The sequence below is a fragment of the Ammospiza nelsoni genome, chromosome 3 (genome assembly GCF_027579445.1).
Source record: "Ammospiza nelsoni isolate bAmmNel1 chromosome 3, bAmmNel1.pri, whole genome shotgun sequence".
Lineage (NCBI taxonomy): Eukaryota > Metazoa > Chordata > Aves > Passeriformes > Passerellidae > Ammospiza > Ammospiza nelsoni.
The window spans coordinates 56459494-56482679 of record NC_080635.1 but is presented as its reverse complement, the minus strand read 5'-3'; the positions used below and the strand labels follow the sequence as shown (position 1 = coordinate 56482679).

The window sequence follows — 23186 nt, the reverse complement described above, 5'->3', positions numbered from 1 at the left end:
AAAGCAGTCTTAAAACATAACCTTTCCTTCCCCAATTGCCTCTTCAGAAGAGTTTTACATTTTTTTTTCGAAGACTAAACTCATGTTATTCTTCACTTTCTGGAGTTCATGCTCACATTTTTTTCTGGTAGTTTGCAGATGATTTGCCTAAGAGAAATTACTTCTTAACTTTGAGTACTTTTTAAAACAAAATATTTCTAAATTTATTTTGCTGATTTGCTTTAAAAATACAAAATGTTAATAACTTATATTTGAGCTCCCTGTTCACTAATATCTAGGATATTGTTCTTTAACCACCCTTCTCTCCTGAGGTCTCCCTGGGCATTCATAATGACCAGCACTGGCAGTTTCACAGCTTCTTTAGTCTTGATCTCATGTGAGTGTGAACCTAAGAATTTTGTAAGTAAACCACTGCATTTTGGAACATTCTTCCGCTGGTTGTTTAATACATGCAGTTCATTTCAACATTAACCACACTGAAGAAAACTTCAGCTCTAAGTTTTTAAGATTATTATAACAGCATCAACTGTACCTTTCTCAAAAATCTTCTGCTAAACGAAAGATATAATATTTTTCAATTTTGCCCTAGTAAATCACTTATTCTAAAACTTGTATTTTGGTGTCAGTTCATGGTGCAACAGCATGTTCACTGTGTTTTCCTTATTGTCTGAGTGACTGGAGCTGTTTGACTTGTTTTTCATTTTCAGAGAAAAGTAAAGAACCGAGATAAGCTTTGCTGATTAGGAAGCAAGCTGCTTTTGGTCCTTTAACTCCTTCATTAATTAATGGTGTCATAAGACTTCTATGTTGAAATATATAAATGCCTTTCTACTGTAAGTAAACTTCACAGGGAACTTTCTGATTATCTAAAATGATAGAAAACGAGAAAAATCCTTCTTATGCATTATACAACACTTTTTAGTATGCCACTGATGATTTTTTAACCACTCTTACTATCTTACATTAATATTTTTTCTTATGTATTGTATTTAGCTGGACTTGATGATCTTATAGGTCTCTTCCAGTCTTGAACTTCTGTGATTCTGTGATTCTGTGATTCTATAGCACCATGTGCATTTCTGAAATTAGCAGAAGGAATCAATGAGCATCTTGCTCAAACTTGCCTAATTCTACTCAGCAGCGCAAAACAATATATTCTAACCTTCAAATCTGCAGTGGTCAATTTTGGAAGCAGTTACAAATGCAAAACCAACCAATCAGCCACAAAATTCAGCACATAATGAATTCAGTGAGGTGGTGATGGCTTCTAAGGCTCACTTCTAAACTTCTAAAGCATAACATTTTATGTGTGACTTTATGTGTGTGATGCTCAATGTGTTGGCTTAATGTTTACATTTTAATCAATACTGACGTACACTTGCTCCTACAAGAAGTGCAAGAGTTTTGATTTAAAATCTAATATCTGTTATTTCACTGATCTGCCTCACTGGTGCTTAAAATAGACTGCCATGGAAATGAAAAATACATGAAAAAAACCCACATGAAAGTTAATCACTGAAATGATATTAAGTAGAAGATACCAGGCTGTGATTTCAGTGCCAAAATGGCAATCGTACAGTAAGATAGATGGATATGGACATAATGCAATGTTTCATTATGGGGAGTACAAAAAGGCTTTTTTTCTCAGGATGCAAGATTCCATTGAGTACTACTGAGAAAATAAAAATTATGTTATAAGTAGAAAATACTGCTGACATTCTAATTGTCACTTAAAATTTACTTTTAAAAATAATGAATAGCTGTAACACGTGCTTTATACAATTTCAATACCTGTATCCATTTTGAACCAGAACCTGAGGGTTCAGTTTGGTTAAGAGGTTGTCTCAGTTCCTCAGAGGATTAAATAAACCACCTGTGGAATGGAATCATGTATGTCTGAGATAAAAGCTGAATGAATGCCAAGAGAGAGGTACCTGGTTAACAGAAGCATCTGTATTAGCCACAGGTGAGGGAGAGCGACAGGCAGGTGGAGAAGAAATCTCACTGTTGGTTCCCTCCTCCCCAGACTCCTCAGTGACAGGGGAGAGCAGCGTGTGACAGCGACCAGCAGTCATCTGCCACAGGAAAAGCAACCCCAGAGCACAGGAAGAAAATCAGTTACCTCAGCTGAGGCTTGACTTAGACTGAGATCAAAACAACACATGGCCAGAATTACCCCGACATTAATTAGTCATGCTTCATGCTCCTACATTTACCAGTTTAGAAATCTGTTGAATAAACAGTCTCATTTACTTGTCACGCTTCAGAATGAGAATGCTCTCCCGTACCCTAACTGATTTTAAAAGACAAAGTAGAGCAATCAACTCAATAATAACAAATTCAGCTTTGCCTAAACATCTTCTAATACAATCTCTGCTGCATACAGAAATACTGTGGAGAGCTACAGAATACTGGAGTATTTGTCTCAGTATCCAGGTCCAGCTGGAACAACAGATTTGAAATATAAAATACACACAACGCAGTATTCAAATGTAACCCCTTTCCTTCCCCAATGGTGCTATAGAGGGATAAATCCTGAAGTCTGACACTCAGACAAAAATCCCAGTAGCATCAGCAGAATGTTTGTAATGGGATCCAGTTAGAAACAAACAAAAGCAAAGTCAAACATTGGGCCTCTGGCAGTACTTAGACAGCTTTCATTTCCAGTACACTCATCTGAGAATACAGCAGCATACCGTCAATTATCACATCAACATTTTAATGTGTGAAAAGCCTATACACTGCAACAACTAATGAAATCGTATTTATTCTGGTTTTATTTTATTCCTGCAACTCATCAATTTCTTAGCATTTGTACTTGCATGCTGACAGCTACAAAATAAAAAGCACAATATCTGCAAATTATTGCTCACAAATTTCGTGTATTTGTCTGTTAAATAATTTCAGCCTTTATCAACAAGTCTTGAGAACCTGCATAAAGTAAAATACAGAAAAGGGAAGCTGCAACTTGTTTGGTTTGCAGCCATTTCAAAAGGTAGACGTTAGCTGTGGCAATTAGCTGCACAGGGGTGTTGTAAGGCTGCAAGAGGAAGCAGCTCAGATAATGAGTACAGGGACCAAGGCATTGCTTACCATAACCACCGAGGGATGAGTGGCGTGTGCCGGCAGCAGGTCCGAATCCAGCTCCTCCATTCCCTCGGACAGCCCCTCCACTTCTGTCACTGTCAGCAGCATGGTGGCATGTTTTGCTTTCATTGTCAGCATCTTGCACTTGGAATTCAAAGAAGCAATTTGCTCCTGGTATCCTTTGATCTTCTGAGCCAGCTCCTGAGAAAACATTTTTTTCCCCCTAGTGCTGATGCAGCCGGGAAGGGCCACAGGACCGGCAGCATTTCAGCTTCCGCGGCGGAGCGAAGCTGTCTCCTCCCAGCGCAGCCAATACCAAGGCAGCGCTGCCGCTCTGCTGACGAGCAGGATGTCGCCAGCCCAGGGACCCGGCCCGGCGCGTCCGGCCGCGCTGCGACACCGCCGAGCGGAGCAGCGGCCGCCCGGGGCTCCGTGCGCGCCGCGCCGCAGGGACGGACGGACGGACGGCTCACGTTCGCATCCTGCCTGAACCTGAGCCCACCTCTGTGAGCTGCACGCTGCAGCAAAGGGAGCGTCTCTCGCTCTTCCTGCCCTATTTCCCCCCGCCCCCCATCTACTTCCATTTATCTGAGGAAGGTGAAGCTCCCCCGCACAGTGCGTGCCAGGGAAATGAGGTCATGTAGTGGCCACAACTGCAAAAAATGCCCCATTCAGCTCTCACCAGAAAGAATGAATTGTCCAAACAATAACTCACAAGGTCTAACGGGCTCAAAAGTGATAGGAACAATCAGTCACATAATAAGATTAAATGCAGACTGTATTGCTTTTTGTCACTGTTTGGATAAGCTGTATTTTAATCTCGTTTTGGTTTTGTCTAAGTCTACTGAGCTAAAAGTTGAGCTGCACAGGACTGACCCTTCTTTAAAAAGAGACAAGGAAACTAGCATGAAGTAGACTATATTTTAAACTATTGGGGGTTTTATGCTTAGGAAATGGTCTATTTATGGCCAAACACCATCACAAGCTTAAGATTTTTAGACAAGAAAGATGAACAGTCTTATGACTATTCATAAGTGTCTTGTCTTCTCTCCTACCATATACTGTTGTTCCATTCAGTATCCAGTTTCAAAGCTTTCAATTAATATACTTCAAATAAAAAATGGTATAAGTGTTTCATATTTCTGCTGAAGCTATTGTTCCTGTCTCCCTAGATGCTCAGTAACAAGTTAGAGTTTTGATCTAAGAAGTTAAAACAATTGTATAAGCTTGCCTGCTAAATTGATGATTATTTTTTCAAGTATGTATTTCTGCTTAATTTTATGTCTGCTTTTACTTCTTCAAAACTCACAAGTTTTCAAGGAAAAATAGCAATAGGAGTTGCAAGATATAGTAGGCAGAATAATATATTATTATATATTATATAATATATAATATTATATAATATCTTTTCAAATATATCTTTTCAAAACTAAATAAGACTACTGCTTCATGCTGATAAATTAAAAGACATTTTTTGGTTGTATGACATTTTCAGTAAGAAAATTCTTCAAAATCACAATTGATTACAAATGAGTGTTCTACACTCATTGCAAGAAGTACCAAGTTAGGAATTAAAACAGCTCAAAGACTGAGAATGACACTTCACTGCTTGAGTTTCAATGGCACCTTGTCACCATCTGTCATGTTAGCAACAAAAGGGCCTCTCTTTGGTGCTCCAGAGCTTTCCTTGGAGACTAAGAAAAGTCTTGATTATAAAACACCAAGCAGAATAGTCAAAAACCAAGCTGCAATCAAATTCAGCCACAAATTTAATGGCAGGCAGCTTGAATAGTTATCTGCTCTTTGGCAAATTCCAGTCATTCACAAATGCTCAATGAATGACATTTCTGAGCCTCAGCAGAAAATTACTGTCATTCAGTATACTCTGTTCCCTCACATTACCAAGAGCAATGACACTTGTGGTATTAGTGTCCAATGCACTGAATATCTAAAATGTCTCTTTCAACTGAAAACAAGGAAGAGTAAGCAAAAATATGACTGAAAAAGAAAATTAAAAATAATAAAGCATCTGATAAAAGCAATGTCCCATGAGGTATTGTATTTTCCATTAAAAAAATTCTCGAGTATGGAGATACTTGCCCACATTCTTCTCTGAAATTCTAAAGAAACACAGGTCAGTAGACATGCTATCTACTTACATACATGCATACTAATACAAACTTCCCAAAAATCAAGATGTAATTTCCTTCTACTTTCTTCCTTCCTCTTATTTTAATTCTAAATATAGCTAATACAAATGTCCCCTTAAGTTCTTTTACATACAGCCTTTAACAGGGGATGTGGTGACTGATATATTTTTAAATTAATAATACATCTAACAAACATCTCAATAGACTTGACTTTTGAAGTAGTCTAATAAGATATGATTCAGAACATTCACTTCATGTTATGCTTTTCCACAGGTATTTAGCAAAGAAAATGTGAGCCAAAAATATGCAAAAAATATGCTTATATGTTCTGGCTGATCCCAGAATGTGCATTATCATAATGCTGCTGTCTTGCTGCAGATGTTCAGGACCATTCTGTCGCAGACATTTTTTTCATAGAAATCTTTCTTTGGGACTTGTTCGTTTTCTGGGAAGCAAGGGCCCCAGAGAGAGAATGTAAACAATTGTTATCAGCTGCTGTAGAATGCAATAGGATGCACCTGTGATTGGTTCATGTTCCATGTGTACAATATTAGAGCCAATCACAGGGCAAGCTCTCTGGAACACAGGGACAGAGAATTCTCTTGTTTTTAGATTCTTTCTATTCTTAGCTTAGCAAGCCTCTGCAACTTCTCTCTTTATTCTATTTAGTATAGTTATAATGTATTATATATCATATATCAATAAATCCAGCCTTCTGATCAAGCAACAAGATTCTCGTCCTTTCTCTCACCACCAAGCGACCTCCTCAGGTCGCTGTAATACCACTCCTAGGTACTAAACTTGCTCAAATGTACATGAAATTTCAAGCTGCCCCATTTTTAATTCCTTCCTGCCTGCAGCATATTCCTTCCTCCAGCAATATTACCCTGAATCACTGGTCACTCTCCTGCATTTGCTCTTCCAGAATATTTGAAAATAATAGCATTATCAATTCAATACTAATAAAACCTAACGTGCTTGTATAGACAAATTGCTCTTGAATTTATATGAAATAACACTTGTAACAACTGTATAGAAAATGAGCAACACATGTAACATTAGGCTATATTACACACCAGGAGGGATGGCTTTAATTCAAAGATAAGGAAATGGTGCCATCTGGTGCCAAAAGTGACACACAGAGCTCAGTGGTGCATTTTCTATCCTAGGAATTTCACAACAGACAGGCGGAGGTGAAAGGCGCTCAGGAGGAGCTCTCAAGCCAGCACAGCAAGAAGGCTGCACAGAGACTATTGTGATTTATTCAACTCCTGTCAAACCATGAGTTTGTGGGCCGGACCTGCAACTCCAGAGCACAAAAATCTTCCCTACAAAGATTTTAAAGAAACCTTTGGAGTGAATGGTGCAGACTTCATCCAAATCTATTGTGGGTTTCCTTTGATTCAAGTGTCTTGGTATTCTTTAAAGAATGTGACCGGGATGAAAATGAGCAAGTACTTTAGGAGATACATGCGTATATGTACATGTTCTTTAGGATATACATACGTATATATGGATCACCAAACTAGTTGAGATTAACTGACCAGCTGCTGAACTTTGACTTCTGGGACACTCCTCAGTCAAGTCTTAATGTCAACTGCCTCTTAATTATGCAATGCTTTTGTTTATCATAATGTTGTCTGAGGTTAGGATATATCTAACTGGATAAACAAATGAATTGTCCACACTCTACCAACAGCAGGAGCTCCCTCTCTGGGATTAAGCCTATCTGCTCCACTAGCCTTTAGAAAAATCTGAAAAGCAACTCAGCTATCTTATGACTATTGCTTATGAAAAGTTGTCTGTGTCAGTGAGCTGCCATTGAGCCCAATGTTTTGATGCATTTTGAGTCCCATACCTCATTCCGTGAAATCTGGACCTGGAGTTCCTGGATGTTGCTGGTTGCTATTGGCTTGTCCTGGATCTCGCGATGGGCGCTCTCGATCATCTGCTGCAAATGTTTCATTTCCTGCTCATATTGCTCGTACTGAACCACTGCTTCCTAGAGAAGGGAAAAAAAGATTGAGTGTCCACATGAAAACTAATTTTCACTTAGTCTAAGCATGATAGATCTCCCTCATGAAGTATCTGGCACTCACATCTTGATGAGCAAAGCAGGAGTATAGTCAGGAAAATATATATTATAAATATTGTGAATTGCAATGATTTGAATGGTTTCATTTAATTAAATATTTCCCAAACCCACAGTGCACATAACATGATATTTTAGATTTCTGATGTAAGGTGCTGTAACTTCTGATTCCAACAAGTACCTGAACCAAACACAGCCACAAGAAGATAGCCTTGCTTAGTCTCATGGTTTTGTTATAAAGCATTTTCATCTGCTTTTTCACTTTATGTGTTCATTTGTGACTCTAAGAAAAACTTAGATATTACAGAAAATACAACTGGGAAAGGATTACGAAGATTGACTCAGATAATTATCCTATCAATGTATTATCAGTTCTTTCTATCACAGATGCATAAGCAGTTTGTCTAACCCATTTTTTTAAGTTTTCAGTGTAGCCTTTCTTGCATTTAAGCATCATTAATTATCCTAAATCATCTGTTATCCAACTTGAAGCTTTGTAGTTGCACCCTAGCCTATGGAATATGCTATGTATATTCCTATCATTAAACAGCAGAGGAAAAAAGCTTATTCGCTTAATTGGAAATACCTTTTACATATTTAATTATAAATCCAAACAGTCAAACAAAATCTAATTTACTTGTACTTAGCAAAACTTGAAAATACAAATTTAATAGACAACAAATAACTCCAAAATCAGAAAAAGTATATAAACTATAAACAAAGGCATCAAATAACTCCAAAATCAGAAAAAATATATAAACTATAAACAAAGAGAATAAAAATAATTATTTTTATACCACAATTAATTAACTCAATAGTTTTTAAGTAATCTTCAGAAGCAGCTGATGTTATACATTCTATAAATCTTATTAATTGATTATATATAAAATTAACCTGCATTCAATTGTTAATTTTTGTCTAGTTAATCCTAACAGCATTACAAAAATCATTGCAATATCTGGGAGACAACTTAGGGGAGAGTCTGATGAATAAATCAACAATTAACGTGGTCATGAATATTAAAGTCAGGAATAACAGACTAGTGGGGAAACTCCTAACGGTGCTACAGAACAGAGGAGTGCACAGAGATATGAAATTCTAGCTTTCAGCACAATTTGTGTGCTGCTGTTCAAGTTCCTCTGAGGGCTGGTGGGATGGGGCTGCACTTGCCTGCATGATGTTGCACTGCTGGATGGCTGTGTGCTGCAGGCGGCTGGCCTCCTCCTGCAGCCGCAGCGCGCTGTGGCACAGGGGCAGGCTGGTGACCACCTCCTCTGGGATCCTCAGGGCACTCTGGCACTCCTGCACTGCCTGGACCTTCGGCTTCAGGGACTCCATCTCAGACAGCAGATGCTACAAACAAAGTCAGTGCCACAATAAACCAATTTTTTTCAGAACTCCCAGAGCATTTCGTGCAGCCAAAGAAAAATGATGGTACAATCAAGCAACAATAGAAAAAAAATATTATCTATTTTTTAAATTGCATATACTTAGAAACACTTTCTCTGGAGTTGCTCATTGTGAAGTGAGAATAATGATTATATAAGCAAAAAGCCCATATACTAGATATAAGAATAATAAATTTAAAAAGCATAGTTGTATCTAAGTGTCCAAGTAAAAAAAGTATTTCTATTAACAGATTTGAGAAAATAGATTTACCAATTCCACAAATCGAAGCAGCACAAGAGTAGTTTATATATACTTATATCTCAGTGTTAAAATCTGAGTGGAACTCCTTGCTGTGACATAGAAGCACATTTTCAAAACTGCACATGAAACCCATTGTATTCAAAGCTTTCCTTAGACATTACAAGCCATGGCTGAAAATGTTGCTTAAAATTCAAAAGGCAATCAAATAGAAAGGAACAGAGCTACACAGAAACCTTTTTCTTTGAATATTCACAAGCTGTATGCCTTTGTGAATAGTGCCTATTCCATACAAGATGTCCATTCAAGCTGTCTGTTCATATGCATGAGAAGGGTCTAAGTGCAATGGTTGAAAAATAGATTTGATCACCGTTATTTTTATCTACACTGAGGAGTTTAATGTATGTACAGATATAGAAAAAAAAAAGAAAAAGAAAAAAATGGAAAAGGCAAAGTTGATAATAAGGGCCTTAGCACATTAGAAAAATATTTTAGATTCAATAGATATAAATCAGCTGGACAATGAGGCAAACAGGGATAGAGAATTTGGTTATCTCCCTTCCCCTATACCACATCAGAATGAGAGCTAAGTGGGTCTGAAGTGCATACTGATGAGAGGATTGTGGTTTGGTTTTTATTTTTGCAGTTTCCTGACATATGGTGGATAATCTAACCAGAGTTCTGGTATAATGAGCTATTCCTCAGGCAGCACAGGTGGGGTTCCACTGTGTCAGACCCCATACTGCTGGCAAAGGGCATCTTTATTGTTCAATCAGCACCCAGAGGCACCCTGGGGGCTGTGTGCCAGCCAGGCCCTTTCCCCTCCCTGGTCTGGTAAAACAGGTGGGCAGGGGCTACAGCCCCTTTCTGTACAAAAGAAAGTTGTATTGTGAGATCTGCTAGAGCCAGGACAAAGAACATGCACAAAACCCAGTGTAACCTCCATGTTCCCTTCTTCTTATGGCGGGTGATGTGTTTCACTTACACTCTTCAAGGCTACATTCTGAAATCTGTTTGCAAGTGCCCAGACTAAAGACTGCGTATTTTAATGAAAAGGAAAAGCTGTGCAAATTTACTGTCCTTCCATATGTTTTTCTGCAGATTTTTATCCTACAGTGAACCTGCTGACATCCAGTTTTCACTGGCAGACTGAGACAGTTAAATCTCCATAGTAGTTTGCAGAAAGAAACACATCTTGAGAAACTCAGAAAGCTATAACTTGCCTTATTTCTCCTGTTAAGAGACTAAGACCAAAACGAACAAACTGACAAACCTCCATAGCAGATCAAATGCAATAAAGAAAGCCACAATATCTTATGGAGGTTAATTCAACTGAGCATACAAAAATGTAACTGGACTTAAGGAAACCTGAATTGTCTCCTAGTGCTCCAGATTACTATTGGAGAAGCGGGCAACAAACTATATCATTGCATCTCTATCTGTAAAATAATGATAATAATATTGACTTCCTTCTGAAATACTTTAAGAACCTCTTGACCATAAACACTAGATAAGAATTGGGCTTTATAACAAATATGGATTAAATGGGTTGGATGCACAGTCCTCAGAACTGTATCAGTCTAAGAAGGGGCTCATAAAGAATTATACTTCAACCATTCTTTCTGAGGGAATCATTCTTCTCACTCTATCCCTTATTTCCTTGGCAGTACTTTGGGACTACGCTCTGAAACAGTGACACACCTAAGAAACACAAAAAGCAGTCTCATTGACACTCATTATCCTTTATGCAAGATCACATTACTCAAACGTTAACTTTGAGGTCCTGGTCTTTTACCTGTCTGTGAGAAAGTTGCTCTTTCAAGCTCAAATGCCCAAGCTCTGGAGATGTCAGTGTGGCTTGGGCTTGCTCCAAAGCAGTCTGTAGGGCTCTCAGCTCAATTTCAAATTTCTTCATATCCTATAACACATTTGATTCAGGGATAAGTAGGAGGAAAAATAGAAATCACTATAAGTATATCTGTCTGGATTTTGCAGGTACATCCACCTTACATACAGTGCAAAAAGCAATTCATAGTTTTGACAGTTAATTTTAAATGTCTAATATATTAGATAAAAATACCAGTCATGTGACAGTCTAGAAAAAGGGATTGCAAAGGCAGAGTTATTTTTGAAGTACTGCAATCTTAAATGCAGCATATACTTTATAAAGCTGAAAAAGCATATTCATTCTTTTCATTGCACTCCTTTGAAGGCCCTACACTATGGAATTCTGATTTGGTCCAGTACTGATCTAAATTAATAAATTTAGAGATCATTTAAGAGAAGAATAAAGGAAATAGCAGAACCTAAGTGTCAACAAATACATTTCTCAAGTATCTAAACATAGCTGCTCAGTGCTATTGAGACACACCATTACCCCAGATATATTCATCCAGAAAGGGCACTGCAGAAATCTTGTGCCCATCTGAATCAGCACCTGAAGGCAGCATCTCAAACAGTGCAAGACACTTGGCTTTAGGCAACAAAATCATGCCCTGTACGGACCACAGATTATCTTCACTGCTAATAATCTCAGTACAGTAGTATAATGCACACATCCCCCTAGATGCCAGATAGCATTAGAAAACCGGCTTTCATTTACCTTGGCAGCATCTTGGAGGTTTGGTAGCTGCACTTTGATAACTTGCTGCAGTTCCTCTGTCCGCCGCCCCAGTTCCAGCACTTGCTGTGACATCCCTTCAGTACAGTAGATACTTGCCAGGTAATCAATCCTCTCGCTCATGGCCTCAAGATCACCATGAATCTCTCCAGACTCATCAAGAATGCTCTAGATGGAGATACAGACAAATTGAATGTCAGGTTTGAGACTCAATGACACATATCTTTTAAGTATATTGTTCTGCAAACTCTTTAATCTGTACACATTCATGAGCCTATGATTAAGTTCCACTGATTTCCTGTTAGGCCTAGGCAATGCACTTTGTTCTGAAGATCTGCTGAAATGCTTCAGCTTATAGAGACTGGGAAACAAAAGATTAAGTAATGAAGCTTCAGCAGCTGTACTTACCAACACATTAATTTTATTGTTTTGCTACACACACTTGTGTGTAAAAATATAATATATGCAATCTATGGAGAAGATTTGTCCTGGAAGCCTCATATACCTAACAGAAAGTAGCAGAAAGCACTTGGGTGCAGTGCTATAGCAGGGCAGGAGTTGTTAATGCTGCCTAAAAAAATCACTGCTTTGTGTGGGATGGCATTGGTTAAGCCTGTATCCTCAGATTTTGAAGCAGGGAAAAAGCCATAGCAGAAATTCTATCTCCAGCTTTCCTCATGCTAAATTGCCTGGAAGCTCCGATTCAGAATACAAAGCGTGACATGGTACCCTGCACTTACGTACAAGAATGCAGCTGACAATTAAGTAATGTATATATAACATTGGTATTAGTGATACATTATTATGATGCCTTGATTTCTTTCACACAGTCATGTAACACCAGGCAAGCTTGAACCTCATCAAAACGTTCCACTGATCTCACACACACATTCCACACATAGACACACACAGAACAAATTGCACAATTACAGGGACAGCAAATTAATCTGATGTGAAATGTTCAGAAGAGATTGGAAGAAACTCTTCCATTAGATATCAGTTTGAGAATACTTGGTATAAAACTTTTAGAAGAGAACAAAGTCTATTCCAGTTTAGCATAATGGGGAAAGAAAAGCCCAAACTGAAAATTGTCTTTGATTAACTAAAGCTTTACAGTACGAGCTGCAATAATGTGCTTGGTGTGATAGAATAACAGTATGCAGACACACTATTCAGCCAAAAGTCTCTATGAAACCAAACTACTTGAATAACATGAAGAACAACTTTGAATCACATGCTTTTATTCTACAACATATCTTTATTTCAGTTTTCAAAACAATTGTCCAAAACCGATGAATCATTTTTAAGGCTTGGGAGAACAGCCAAAGAAATCTAGCCCTTTAGGAGGAAGTAGAACTCCATTGCTTTGAAAATAATTTCAAATATACACTGACTTTTAAATGTCATAGCTCACAGAATCACCTGGTAGGCTTTAAACTGATCACGAAGCTGAGAGGAAGAATTCCATGTTATACTACCATGCACTAGGATATTTGCTTTCTCAATCCATTTCAATATGAACTCCAGCATCTCATTGTATTCTTCCAAGTGTGAAGCAGCCTGGATGAAAGAAAAATTTGCTTAAGCCTAAATTGTAATTTTGTACAATTCTGGAAGGACGAAAAGACTAATTTTATTTCCTTCACTGTTTTAACCTGGGGATAATTTTAACAACTTTTCCTTCCTGTATTATATAAGTAATTTTCTCATGTATTTATGGAATTAAAATAGGTACGTTTTCAGTAGTAAGATTATGTGTTTTGGGGGAAAAAAGGCACTATAAGAATGTAGGTCACACTGTGAGAGTCCACTGATGCTCAAATATATCCCTAGAGGGTTCACTCCCTGTGCATATTTCAGCCTCACATGTAAGTTCCAAAATACCTCCTCTTTCAGTTTGTAGCTCAATTTCTTATTTTGATATGTCTCTTTCCATTACATTTATTTTTTTACAGTCCACTTTGTCCATTCAGTCTGCCATATTCCCAAAAAAAGAAATGTTGCACAATTTCAAAATACAGGACAAAAGTTCTTCTTTCGGATGAACACAATTTCTATTTAGCAAAGTACTCATAAGCTCCAATTTTATTTTCAGCAGGAGTAATTTCATTGATCTTCATGAATTTCCTCCTTATAAAGAATGGATCAAATCCGAGGTGACAAAACTGCATTTGCAAGCAGTATCAATACCTATCATTTTTTATGATAAGTGGATCTTTTGATGCTGAACAAAAATATCCTAATGTTAAATCCCTTTACCAAGTACCTTTGACTGAGTTTTTAATTTGAAAATAATTTTCTATCTCTTCTTAAAAAGAATTTTTCAGAGAAAACTGAAAAGAATATTTTGAATTTTTCTTCTGGAAGCAAATTCATGCATGCAGAAAGGAGAACTCATAATTTATCGGGGTATTGATGGCAGAACCATAGAAAATCCATTTATTTGCTTTTAGCTGGAGGTTTTTGGAGCTAAGAACAAGTAAGGGAAAAAAAAGACAAAGATTTTCAGAGACTTTGAACCACAGGGGATCCATCTTTATGAACACCAAAATATTGCATAAATATAATGCATTATTGGGGCCATTGTATATAGGCTTTTCTGTTGAATGTACAAGTTATATTTAACCTCTATGGATTGGGACTAAAGCAAAATATTTTTTTTTAATTTTGCTTTTAATGCTGCAAATATAGGTAAGAATGACAAAACAGAGAACCTGAGAAGCACAATGAGGTACTATTTCCAGCATGCTACTGTTTGTGAGATCTACAATCGTTTTAGGACACCAAAGGAACCAAACAGCAGGTGATTCATGCAAGAGGGTGTTAAAGTAGCATCTGAGAACTATTTTACTCTCTGATTTGACCTGTGTCTCCTTGGAATGTGATGCAAACCCTGACAAATAACAGGCAGATGTGTCAAGGAATGCCCTGTCTGGCATAACTCCAGGATAAAAAATGAGATGTTTCCATGCTTCCTCTGGTTCTGAGAGGAAACAGCAGGAAGGATTTAAGATCATACCTGACTGAGCTTGGCTGCTCTGTACTCAGCCTGCCGTACGGTCTGCTGGTGCAGTGCAGTGAGTTTCCCTATCCTGTTAGCCAGCTGCTTAGCCAGGGGTACGTTCTGCTCTGCAAAGTCCTGGACTGATGCATCTAACTCCAACAGCTTTATATTGCAGCTGTCCAACTCGTCACCAAGGATCTAGGCAGAAAAACAATAAAATCAGTGATCCAGGAAGTGGTAGCTTTTTGGTTGATTATTTCTAGTCCAACTTGCAACTTTTATAGCCTGTCCAAAGTCTCCATATTTTTTTCCATTTTTAAGCAGGAAAGCAGAACAGCAGGATATTTGGTAATCTCTGAAGTATGTGCCATTACTCTTTCTCCTCTGACTTCCTGGCTGGAATGGATAACCGTTTTCCCTGCCGTAGCCAAAGACTGAGTCACTTCAGTGTGACATTAACTGTTCTCAGGCATCTTTCTGGGTTTGTTTCTGAAACCAATTGTCAGCACAGACTGCCATGACAAGGAGTTTTGTTTATTTGAAAAGGGGTTTGTTTTATTGCTGTCTTAAAGTATAAGTTTATAAACTCAGAAGAATGTAGTTACTAATTAATGGATTATGAAAACTTTAATTTGAAACTTGCTTTTTCATAGCATGATCTTGATGCAGGAGCAGTCTGATTGTGCTAGAGTGTTTCAATAGAAACACAGTTTAAAATCAATTTTTCCTATCATAGTCACAATTATTTTGAAAAGGAAGTCTAAAAAGTTTTTCAAGTTTCCCATAGATTCAAAACATACTCTTGGGCTACAGTTTCTTAAGAAGATGCTACTGGGTATTTTTGTATTTGTTTTTTATATCCAAGGTGTTAAAAATTCATTGTTTTTGAAAAATAAAAACAAGAAGTCAAAGAATCATAGAACAGGTCAGGTTGGAGGGACCACAGTGGGGTCATCTGGTCCAACCTCCTTGCTCAAGCAGGGTTGTCCCACAGCACATGGCACAGGATTGTGTTCAGAAGGCTCTTGAGTACCCCCAGTAAAGGGAGACTCCACAACCTCTCTGGGCAACCTGCTGCAGTGCAAAGACACTACACAGTAAAGAAGTTCTTCCTCATGCTCAGGTGGAACTTCCTGTGCATCAGTTTCTGCCCGTTGTCTCCTGTCCCACTGCTTGGACAAACAGCCTAGCCTGTCTCAAATTATTTCTACAAATTTAAACTGCAATCATTCACAACACTGCTATAGGTGCCTCAAGAAGTGACTTCAAGCTCTTCAGGTTAGGGCTGTCCTGGCAGACACACCTCAGAGTGCAAGATATGATCAATCATCATGACAAGTCAGTATTATTCCACAAATTTGGAGACAAAACTGTCTACATGTAGACACAAAGACAGATGTTAAACTTCTTATCTAAATACAAAGACACACACATTACAGCAAGCATAAATAAATGCATTTACTACAGATACTATGCAGAATTTATATGCTGTTTGTGAAGGAAGGATCCATTTGACTTGAGTCACATGGATTTAAAACAAATTTTTATTTTATTTTTTAACAATCTGTTTCAATGTTAATATAAAAATATTTACTGCTGTAACCAAAGCCAACCCAGTCTCAAGACTATCAGCTAAATGCATAAAAGCAGTTGGAACATTACTTCATCTCCAGTGACAGAGAGTTTTAATTTATGCAACATAAGAAAGCAGATTTCACTGATTTTCTGCTTTCTGACTGAAATCAAGGAGATACACCAGGGATATAGTTTAGTGACACTTCCTGTAAAGTAAACAGTACTTTGAAACATCTTGAGCATCTCATGAAAATAAACAGATAATTTGTGACATACTAGTCATACTAAATCTTCTCCTACTTTGTATGCCTTGCTTAATTTCAGACAGTAATTCAGTCAAGTTTATCTTTGACTACTTAAAATAACAAAGCAACAAAAAAAAAAGCCCCAAACACTCAGCCAACCCCTTTTCCATCTCTCTTCTCCCCAAAATCCCTTACTCTCATATGGTAATCCTGATTTGGCCATTACACTTCAGTACAGATGATTTTTCCTGAGTGTGGTACACACCTAAGATTAAGAAAACCTTCAAAAATAACCAAGAACCCTTTGCACTACTCTTAATTGCATGAGTAGTACTTTACCTCGTTGTTGAATAAATGTGAGATGGGCTACAAGTAAAATTCTATGGATCTATTTATCATAAATAAAGAATGATCTTTTCAGTACAGACAAGAACAAGGAGCAGTCTGAAGGTTCCTCAGGCTTTCCCAGATTGGAGTCATACTCATTACTGAAAAAGAACTGTGAAATTTTGTCCATCTGACTTTAACACTCAGCTTCTTCCTTCAAATTCTGTTACCTGTGTAGGCCAGTTTGCAAAGACTATAGCTTTAAAAATCTCCTCAGTCAACCCTCATTTCTGTATAAGTTTTCTGTTGAACTATATTAACAAACTGTGTTCTCCAAGTCTTCACAAACAACAGTTTGGTATGAAGTGAGCTTCCCAATTCAGAAAAATTTATGGCATAACCACATAAGGAAAGCCTTGTCTTACCTTTTGTTCAAGTTTAGCTTTTGTTATATCATTTGTTTTCTTTTTCAGTTTGGAAAGAATGGTATTTAGTTCATTTGCTATCCCCTGGATTTTCTGATCAAACTCTTGATTCAATGTTTTGATTTGCTGAGTTTCTCTTTCTTTGGTTTGAATCTGCCAACAATAAGAATTAAATTCAATAATCAGAAATCACTCCTTAAAAGAAAATAATTTTCATTTAACTTTAATTCTAAGGATGAAGGTAATAAAACTATTCTGTGTTGCCACAGTTTCGCCACAGCAGGATTCCAAGTTATAAAGCCCGAAGAAAGACTATAGATCTGCCTGGCACTTATCTACTGCACTTTACCTGATCCTGCACAGTAACAAGGGCCAGTCCAACTTCTGCTAAATGAAGAGAGAGTTCAGAAGGCAAAATGGTATAAAGCCCCAAGTATTTATTCTGCTGTTGTTCAGCCAGTTTTTCAACAGCCTGGCGATGAGTAGTAACTTCACCAAAGAGAGACTAATGACAGAAAAAAAGTATTGTTAAGAACAGTGAGAATACATCTTAAACATCTTTAAAATAAAATATCACAGTCCATCATCTACTTCATGCTTTATTAATTTGTCTAGTGGGTTACTAAAAAGCTCGTTTTACTAAATGATTACCATATGAATATCATCTTAGGAAACAATTACTAAATTAATATCGGATTATTAAATGAATATAGTCTAATTTGAATTTGTAGTGGTTTTGAAACTATTAACATTCACTAGCAGATTAAAACGAAGATAAATATTGTGATTTAGAAGTTGACAAATGTGGCCTACCTGGAGCTCCTGGAGTTGAATGTCCACTTCCGCATCAGGGCTTAATAAATACTCTTTTGTTTCCTGGATCCAGGACTTCACAATATTAATCTCTGCTTCAACCTCCTCACGCTCCTTCAGCTCCTGTTTGACCATCTTCATGCCTTTTTTAACTTTCTGTTGCATACTTCAGAAAGAAAGAAACAGTAACTATTTGTGAAGAATTAAGCAATGTCTAAAAACACTGCTTGGTCAAAACATGCTGAACAATAAAGATAATGATTAAGAGCACCACATCCAGAGAAATAAATTTAAATAAATTAAATTTTTCATGTCCATTCTTTGGTTTTATATGTTTGGACACCAGGCATGCAATTCTTTTGAAAAAATGCTAATGTATACAATAGATTTCCCTACATCTGAGCTTATCACCACAGAATGCCCTGATTGTTTGTAGAGGCAATTGCAGGGCATGAACTAGGATTATTCACTGTCATTCTAAAAGAAACTACTAAACTAGGTCAGAAAAACTGCATCTTACACTTGTTTATTTCTCTACACTAATTAGAGAGCACGACAATCTGCTCTGATATTGATATCTAGAATGCAAAATAACATAAATTCCACTCCTGTTGATGGGATTTGAGTTGGCAGAATACTTAGGTTAAGTTATGGATCAAGTATCTAAACATGGCCTATTTCCACACTTGCACTAAGACAGAATTCCTGCACTTTCCTCAAGAACTTGGATCTCCTGTAAAAATTGACACCTCTGTGAAAGTTCTATTGGATTACTCATAGCTCTTATACATGTGACATGGATCTTTCATATTTCCATATTTATTTATGTTTGCATAACCTTGCAAATATGAATCATGCCTTATTTACATGAGCAGGAGGTCATCACAGACCCTATATCTTAGAAACCAATTTTAAGTAAGTGAAAAACGGATTTGTAAAATTTTCTACAGGGATTGCTATTCTACTATAATTATTTATAAACACACACAATAAACTTTGTACAGGCTTGGTGCAGGGTTTACAATTTTGTCATTTCTCATTTTAACTTGTTTTCCAACCATGGAGATCCACTTAATGGTATCTTAGTGTAGTTATGAGGTAGAAATGTGTCTTAAAACTTAACATAAAACTTCCTGTTTTCTACATGACAGGGACATGTTCATTTACATAAACATTTGCATAGCCTTAAGGTGAAAAATTATGTTTCATTTGCATATGCTCTACATTCCTCTGTAAATGTCATACAGGACCTACTTTTAGTACCTAAGTGCTTCAAACAAGTGAAACAAAGTGATAAACTAATAAAAGAGGACACGTAAAGATAAATGACCACTGTTAATGTGAGAAACAATGGAAGTATTTAAAATCAGTTAGAATTTTAATACAGTTTATGCAGCTTTTATGTAAGTTAGTATTATTATGCAAGGCAAGAAATAATTATTTTTAAAAGCATACTCTTTCCGAAGGAAATAAAAAATAATGGCAAAATAGGTATTTCAAGATTAATTAAAAGTAATTTTAAATTAAAACTGATGCTTATTTAAAAAATAATAGCTAATATTTATTTAGGCATGTTAGTTGTTAATTATATTAAAATGATAAGTTCTTAATAATGAATTGCAAGGTAATATTCTTTTGCTGAATCTTTTAAAATATTTCCTTACTTGTGGCATCGATCTTGCATTGCTTTGATTTCTTGCATAACTGGTAGTTCCTTCTGAGATGGAGGCTTTACCTCCACATCCTGAAGCATGCTGAGAGCATGCTGTTTGAGCAGGCCCAAAGATGACAGCTGGTGGTCCACCTCCAGCAGGAAACTGCCATGGTAATCCAGGAGTTCCAGGAGCTCTGTCTTGGATGCCTTTTCCACTGAGCTTTCTGGTAAGCGACCTTGTAGCTGATCTATAGCTATGGTGGCTTTCTGAATCTATGGAAAGAGATGCAGTCTTGTCAATAATAAGATTACAAAAGAAATTAGTACAACTGACACTGAAAGGTGCTAGACCCAGTCCTGCACATTTAGATTTTATAAAACATTTGTGGTATAGGGCTTGTGCTCTACTGTGCCAGATCCCTTGCACTTCACAGGTGATCAGGACTTGCTAAGGGATTTTTTTTTTTTGGTCCAATTATGGGTGCCTTCTTCTAATCTTTAGCATTTATTAAATTTATTTCCATAGGAACTAGAGCTCCACCCTGGGGTACACCCATATTTGGTACAAGTCATGCATTTAACAAAATGATTATCCTCATTCCTAGAGAACCTGATATCTGGGCATGAATAATGGACAATGCCAGCTAAGGAGATTGAGGTAGGATATAAGGGGAAAAGAGATATGGTCAATGACCAGTGACAGGCACTAGCCTCACTGTTACACTTAAAAGGAGCAACTTCATATTTTTCAGGGGAAAAAAAAAGAAGAAAAAAGAAAGATAGGAGAAAGAGAGAAAAAAGAGAAAAGAGGAGAAGAGAGAAGAAAAAAAAAGAGGTTAACATAATCTAGACCAGAACATCTGAGGAAAGGAAACAGAGAAGAATATAAAGAAGCACTAGAAACCAAAACAACTCTGTATGTACTATACATTGTATGCATTGAGAAGAACAGTCCAAACTTTGGAGGCAATGATTCTAAACCTGGATCTTTCACAGCTATGTTTTTCTGAACTGAGAAAAAAAATCAGTTATTCCTGCTATCAGTTTTCTCTACTGCAAGGTGATTAATAAGGCAGCAAGCATAATCAATGAAAACCTATGTATAAGGGAGAATTTACCAAGACTAGAATTTACCTTATCATTAAAAGCCTTCCATTCCTGCACTGCATCTTCCAAAATTTTCTCTTGTTCCTGGGCCACATTCCTGAGCCGTGTCCAGCGCTGCCAAACTGTTGTCATGGATCTACTTATAGATGCTTTACTGGCATCATTGCTGATTTTTTCCAGCTGTGAAGCCTTTTCTTCTAGGGCTGTGATGTTCTCATGGAAAGAATTCACTATGGACACGAGAGTCTGAAAAAGCAAAAATAAACATTGTTTTCCTTTTCCACAAGCCAACTCATCAGCATTCAACATGCAGGTAAGGTGAACCACCTCCATCCACTGCAGATGAAAGGAGGTATTGCATTTCAAGTGAGGTGGCTAGGTCTCACTTTATTTCTATTTCATAGACAATATATTAGCTACAGCTGCTTGGTCCAAATGCTGGAAGCAGCAGAAATCTGGTGTAATCAGCTTTTCTCTTCCTTGATAGCCCTTCAAAAGGGATGAAAATAAGCATTCAGAGTCCTTCTCATAGCAAGGACTGACTTCTAAACAGTCTAAAAATGGAAGAAGCAATTCAGGTGTTTAAGTGTACATTTATGTCCTGTTAATCTTTAACAACTTTTTAAATGCCCAAGGATTTGAGGACACCTTCATTAACCTGGCAGACATGACATTACTCTTAGGGGAGATTCTTGATTTCACTAGACACAGCTGGCAGCATGCCTGAAGTGTCACTGACTGTCTATATTAAGGCCACTGAGTAGTACCTGAAACATGAGCAAGTATGCTATATTTTTTAAGCTATATTTCTTGCTTTTAGACTAAACAAGAGTTAATATTAAACTCCAACTCTTCATGTCCTAGTAAACTCTTCCTGTCCTGTTCCATGATCAAAAGTAGATGGATGTTTCTATTGATCTGAGTTTCTTGAAGGATAATTTTAGGGTTTACAGACCCACGGCTTTTAGGAACCTCCTGACTCTTTGCACTTCTCTACAGTCATAGGCACATAGATAACAAGCTGAAAAGTGATTAAAGGTATCTGTCTCAATCATCCCACAAATAAAATGTGTGTTTTGCACAGCACTAAACATGTCTTGGTGTGTTAAGACACCATTAAGTACTACAGGTAAAGATCTAAAAACTTAAATTCATGTTATCACAGGTAGGGACCTACATATTATACATTCATTTTCACTTGAAAGAGAAGGATTTAATGCAACCACCAGTATCTTACCTTATGTGTTAGCAATTTCTCTTCTGCTTCATGAGAAGAAGCAGCTTTAGCTACTGAAAATTCAGATAATTTTTTCTCAGCATCATTCATCACTTCAATCACCTTCTGCCTTGATGTCTGGTACTCCTGCCACTTGGAAGCACACCTTAAACAAAAACAGTTCCAGAAAGAACAACTTAATGCTATATAAAAACATTTGAACATCAGAAATATTATTGCACCTAGTTTCTAATGCAACTGCTTAATTTTGCTGTTACACAGTACTTTCCAAGAAAACGAAAGATTACTGGAAAACAGCATACATAGAAGCATATGCTCCTGATTTTCAGCTATGCCTTACAGAAAACACAGCTGAACATTTAGTAGGCCTCATCTGACTTTTCCTCAGAGTCTGCCTATGTTGTGGTTTAATCCTACCAAAACTTATGGGATTCAGAACATTCAGGAATAATAAGAAACATAGTTATGTTTGTTAAAAAGGTATTTCCTTTTAGTTCAAAGTAACTGCTTCAATTTCATTTATTTGTGCATATGTCTTCTGTCAGGTGAAACATAGGACAATTATTCCCTACTCTTCTTCTCCGTGCTGTTCCAAGCTTAATATAATTATACCAGAGCTCCTTTAAAATCACACAACTAGTCAGTCAAGGGCAGAAAAGAAAGCAGAATCCAAGAGCTCTGATTCCCCAATATACACTTCTCTCAAAAGTAGCACAGATATTTAAAAACATCAACTAATGTTCTGATTTCTTTCATTACCAACAAGGCAATCTTAAAATGAAGGAAGAAAAAAAAAAAAAGAAAAACTATACCTTTGTAACTGCTCTTGCTGGGTTTTGGCTTCTTGCTGTGTCCCTTTGGCCTTTTCCTCCAATGCAGCTACATTCTGCACCAGCTGTTCGCTTGCTGTGGCTTGTAAAAAGGGCTCTATCTCAGACACAAGGCCTTGTAGCACTTTCAAGTGATCACTAAACTGACTTTCTGTGCTGAAAAATTCAACATGGTTCCTTAGATTCTCCTCAGAGTTCTCAACATCTAGACCATTTCTTGCTAACTGAAGAAATTCCTGAGCATCTTCCAGCCAGTCATTTGCTATCTGCATCACTTGGTAGTACCTTTGGCAGAGGCTGTATACTTTATTCAAGGTAGCCTGAAATAAAAGGGAGAGTCACAAACATAAAATCACAGAAGCCTGCATAATTT

At 37.2% G+C, this 23186-nt stretch overlaps 1 protein-coding gene across 1 annotated transcript in view; it reads right to left on the bottom strand.

Annotated features, from left to right (window-relative positions):
* SYNE1 (spectrin repeat containing nuclear envelope protein 1) overlaps positions 1-23186 on the bottom strand; it is a 281934-nt gene that overhangs the window by 92769 nt on the left and 165979 nt on the right. Inside the window, exons 77-91 of the mRNA XM_059468351.1 lie at positions 22796-23133; positions 21984-22128; positions 20774-20992; positions 19650-19912; positions 17986-18151; positions 17522-17677; positions 17173-17325; positions 14616-14798; positions 13019-13156; positions 11579-11764; positions 10772-10894; positions 8496-8682; positions 7096-7235; positions 3094-3288; positions 1935-2075 (exon numbers count right to left, since the gene is read on the bottom strand). Coding sequence (XP_059324334.1) covers positions 1935-2075; positions 3094-3288; positions 7096-7235; positions 8496-8682; positions 10772-10894; positions 11579-11764; positions 13019-13156; positions 14616-14798; positions 17173-17325; positions 17522-17677; positions 17986-18151; positions 19650-19912; positions 20774-20992; positions 21984-22128; positions 22796-23133 — 2733 coding nt within the window. The remainder of the gene's footprint in view (positions 1-1934; positions 2076-3093; positions 3289-7095; positions 7236-8495; positions 8683-10771; positions 10895-11578; positions 11765-13018; positions 13157-14615; positions 14799-17172; positions 17326-17521; positions 17678-17985; positions 18152-19649; positions 19913-20773; positions 20993-21983; positions 22129-22795; positions 23134-23186) is intronic.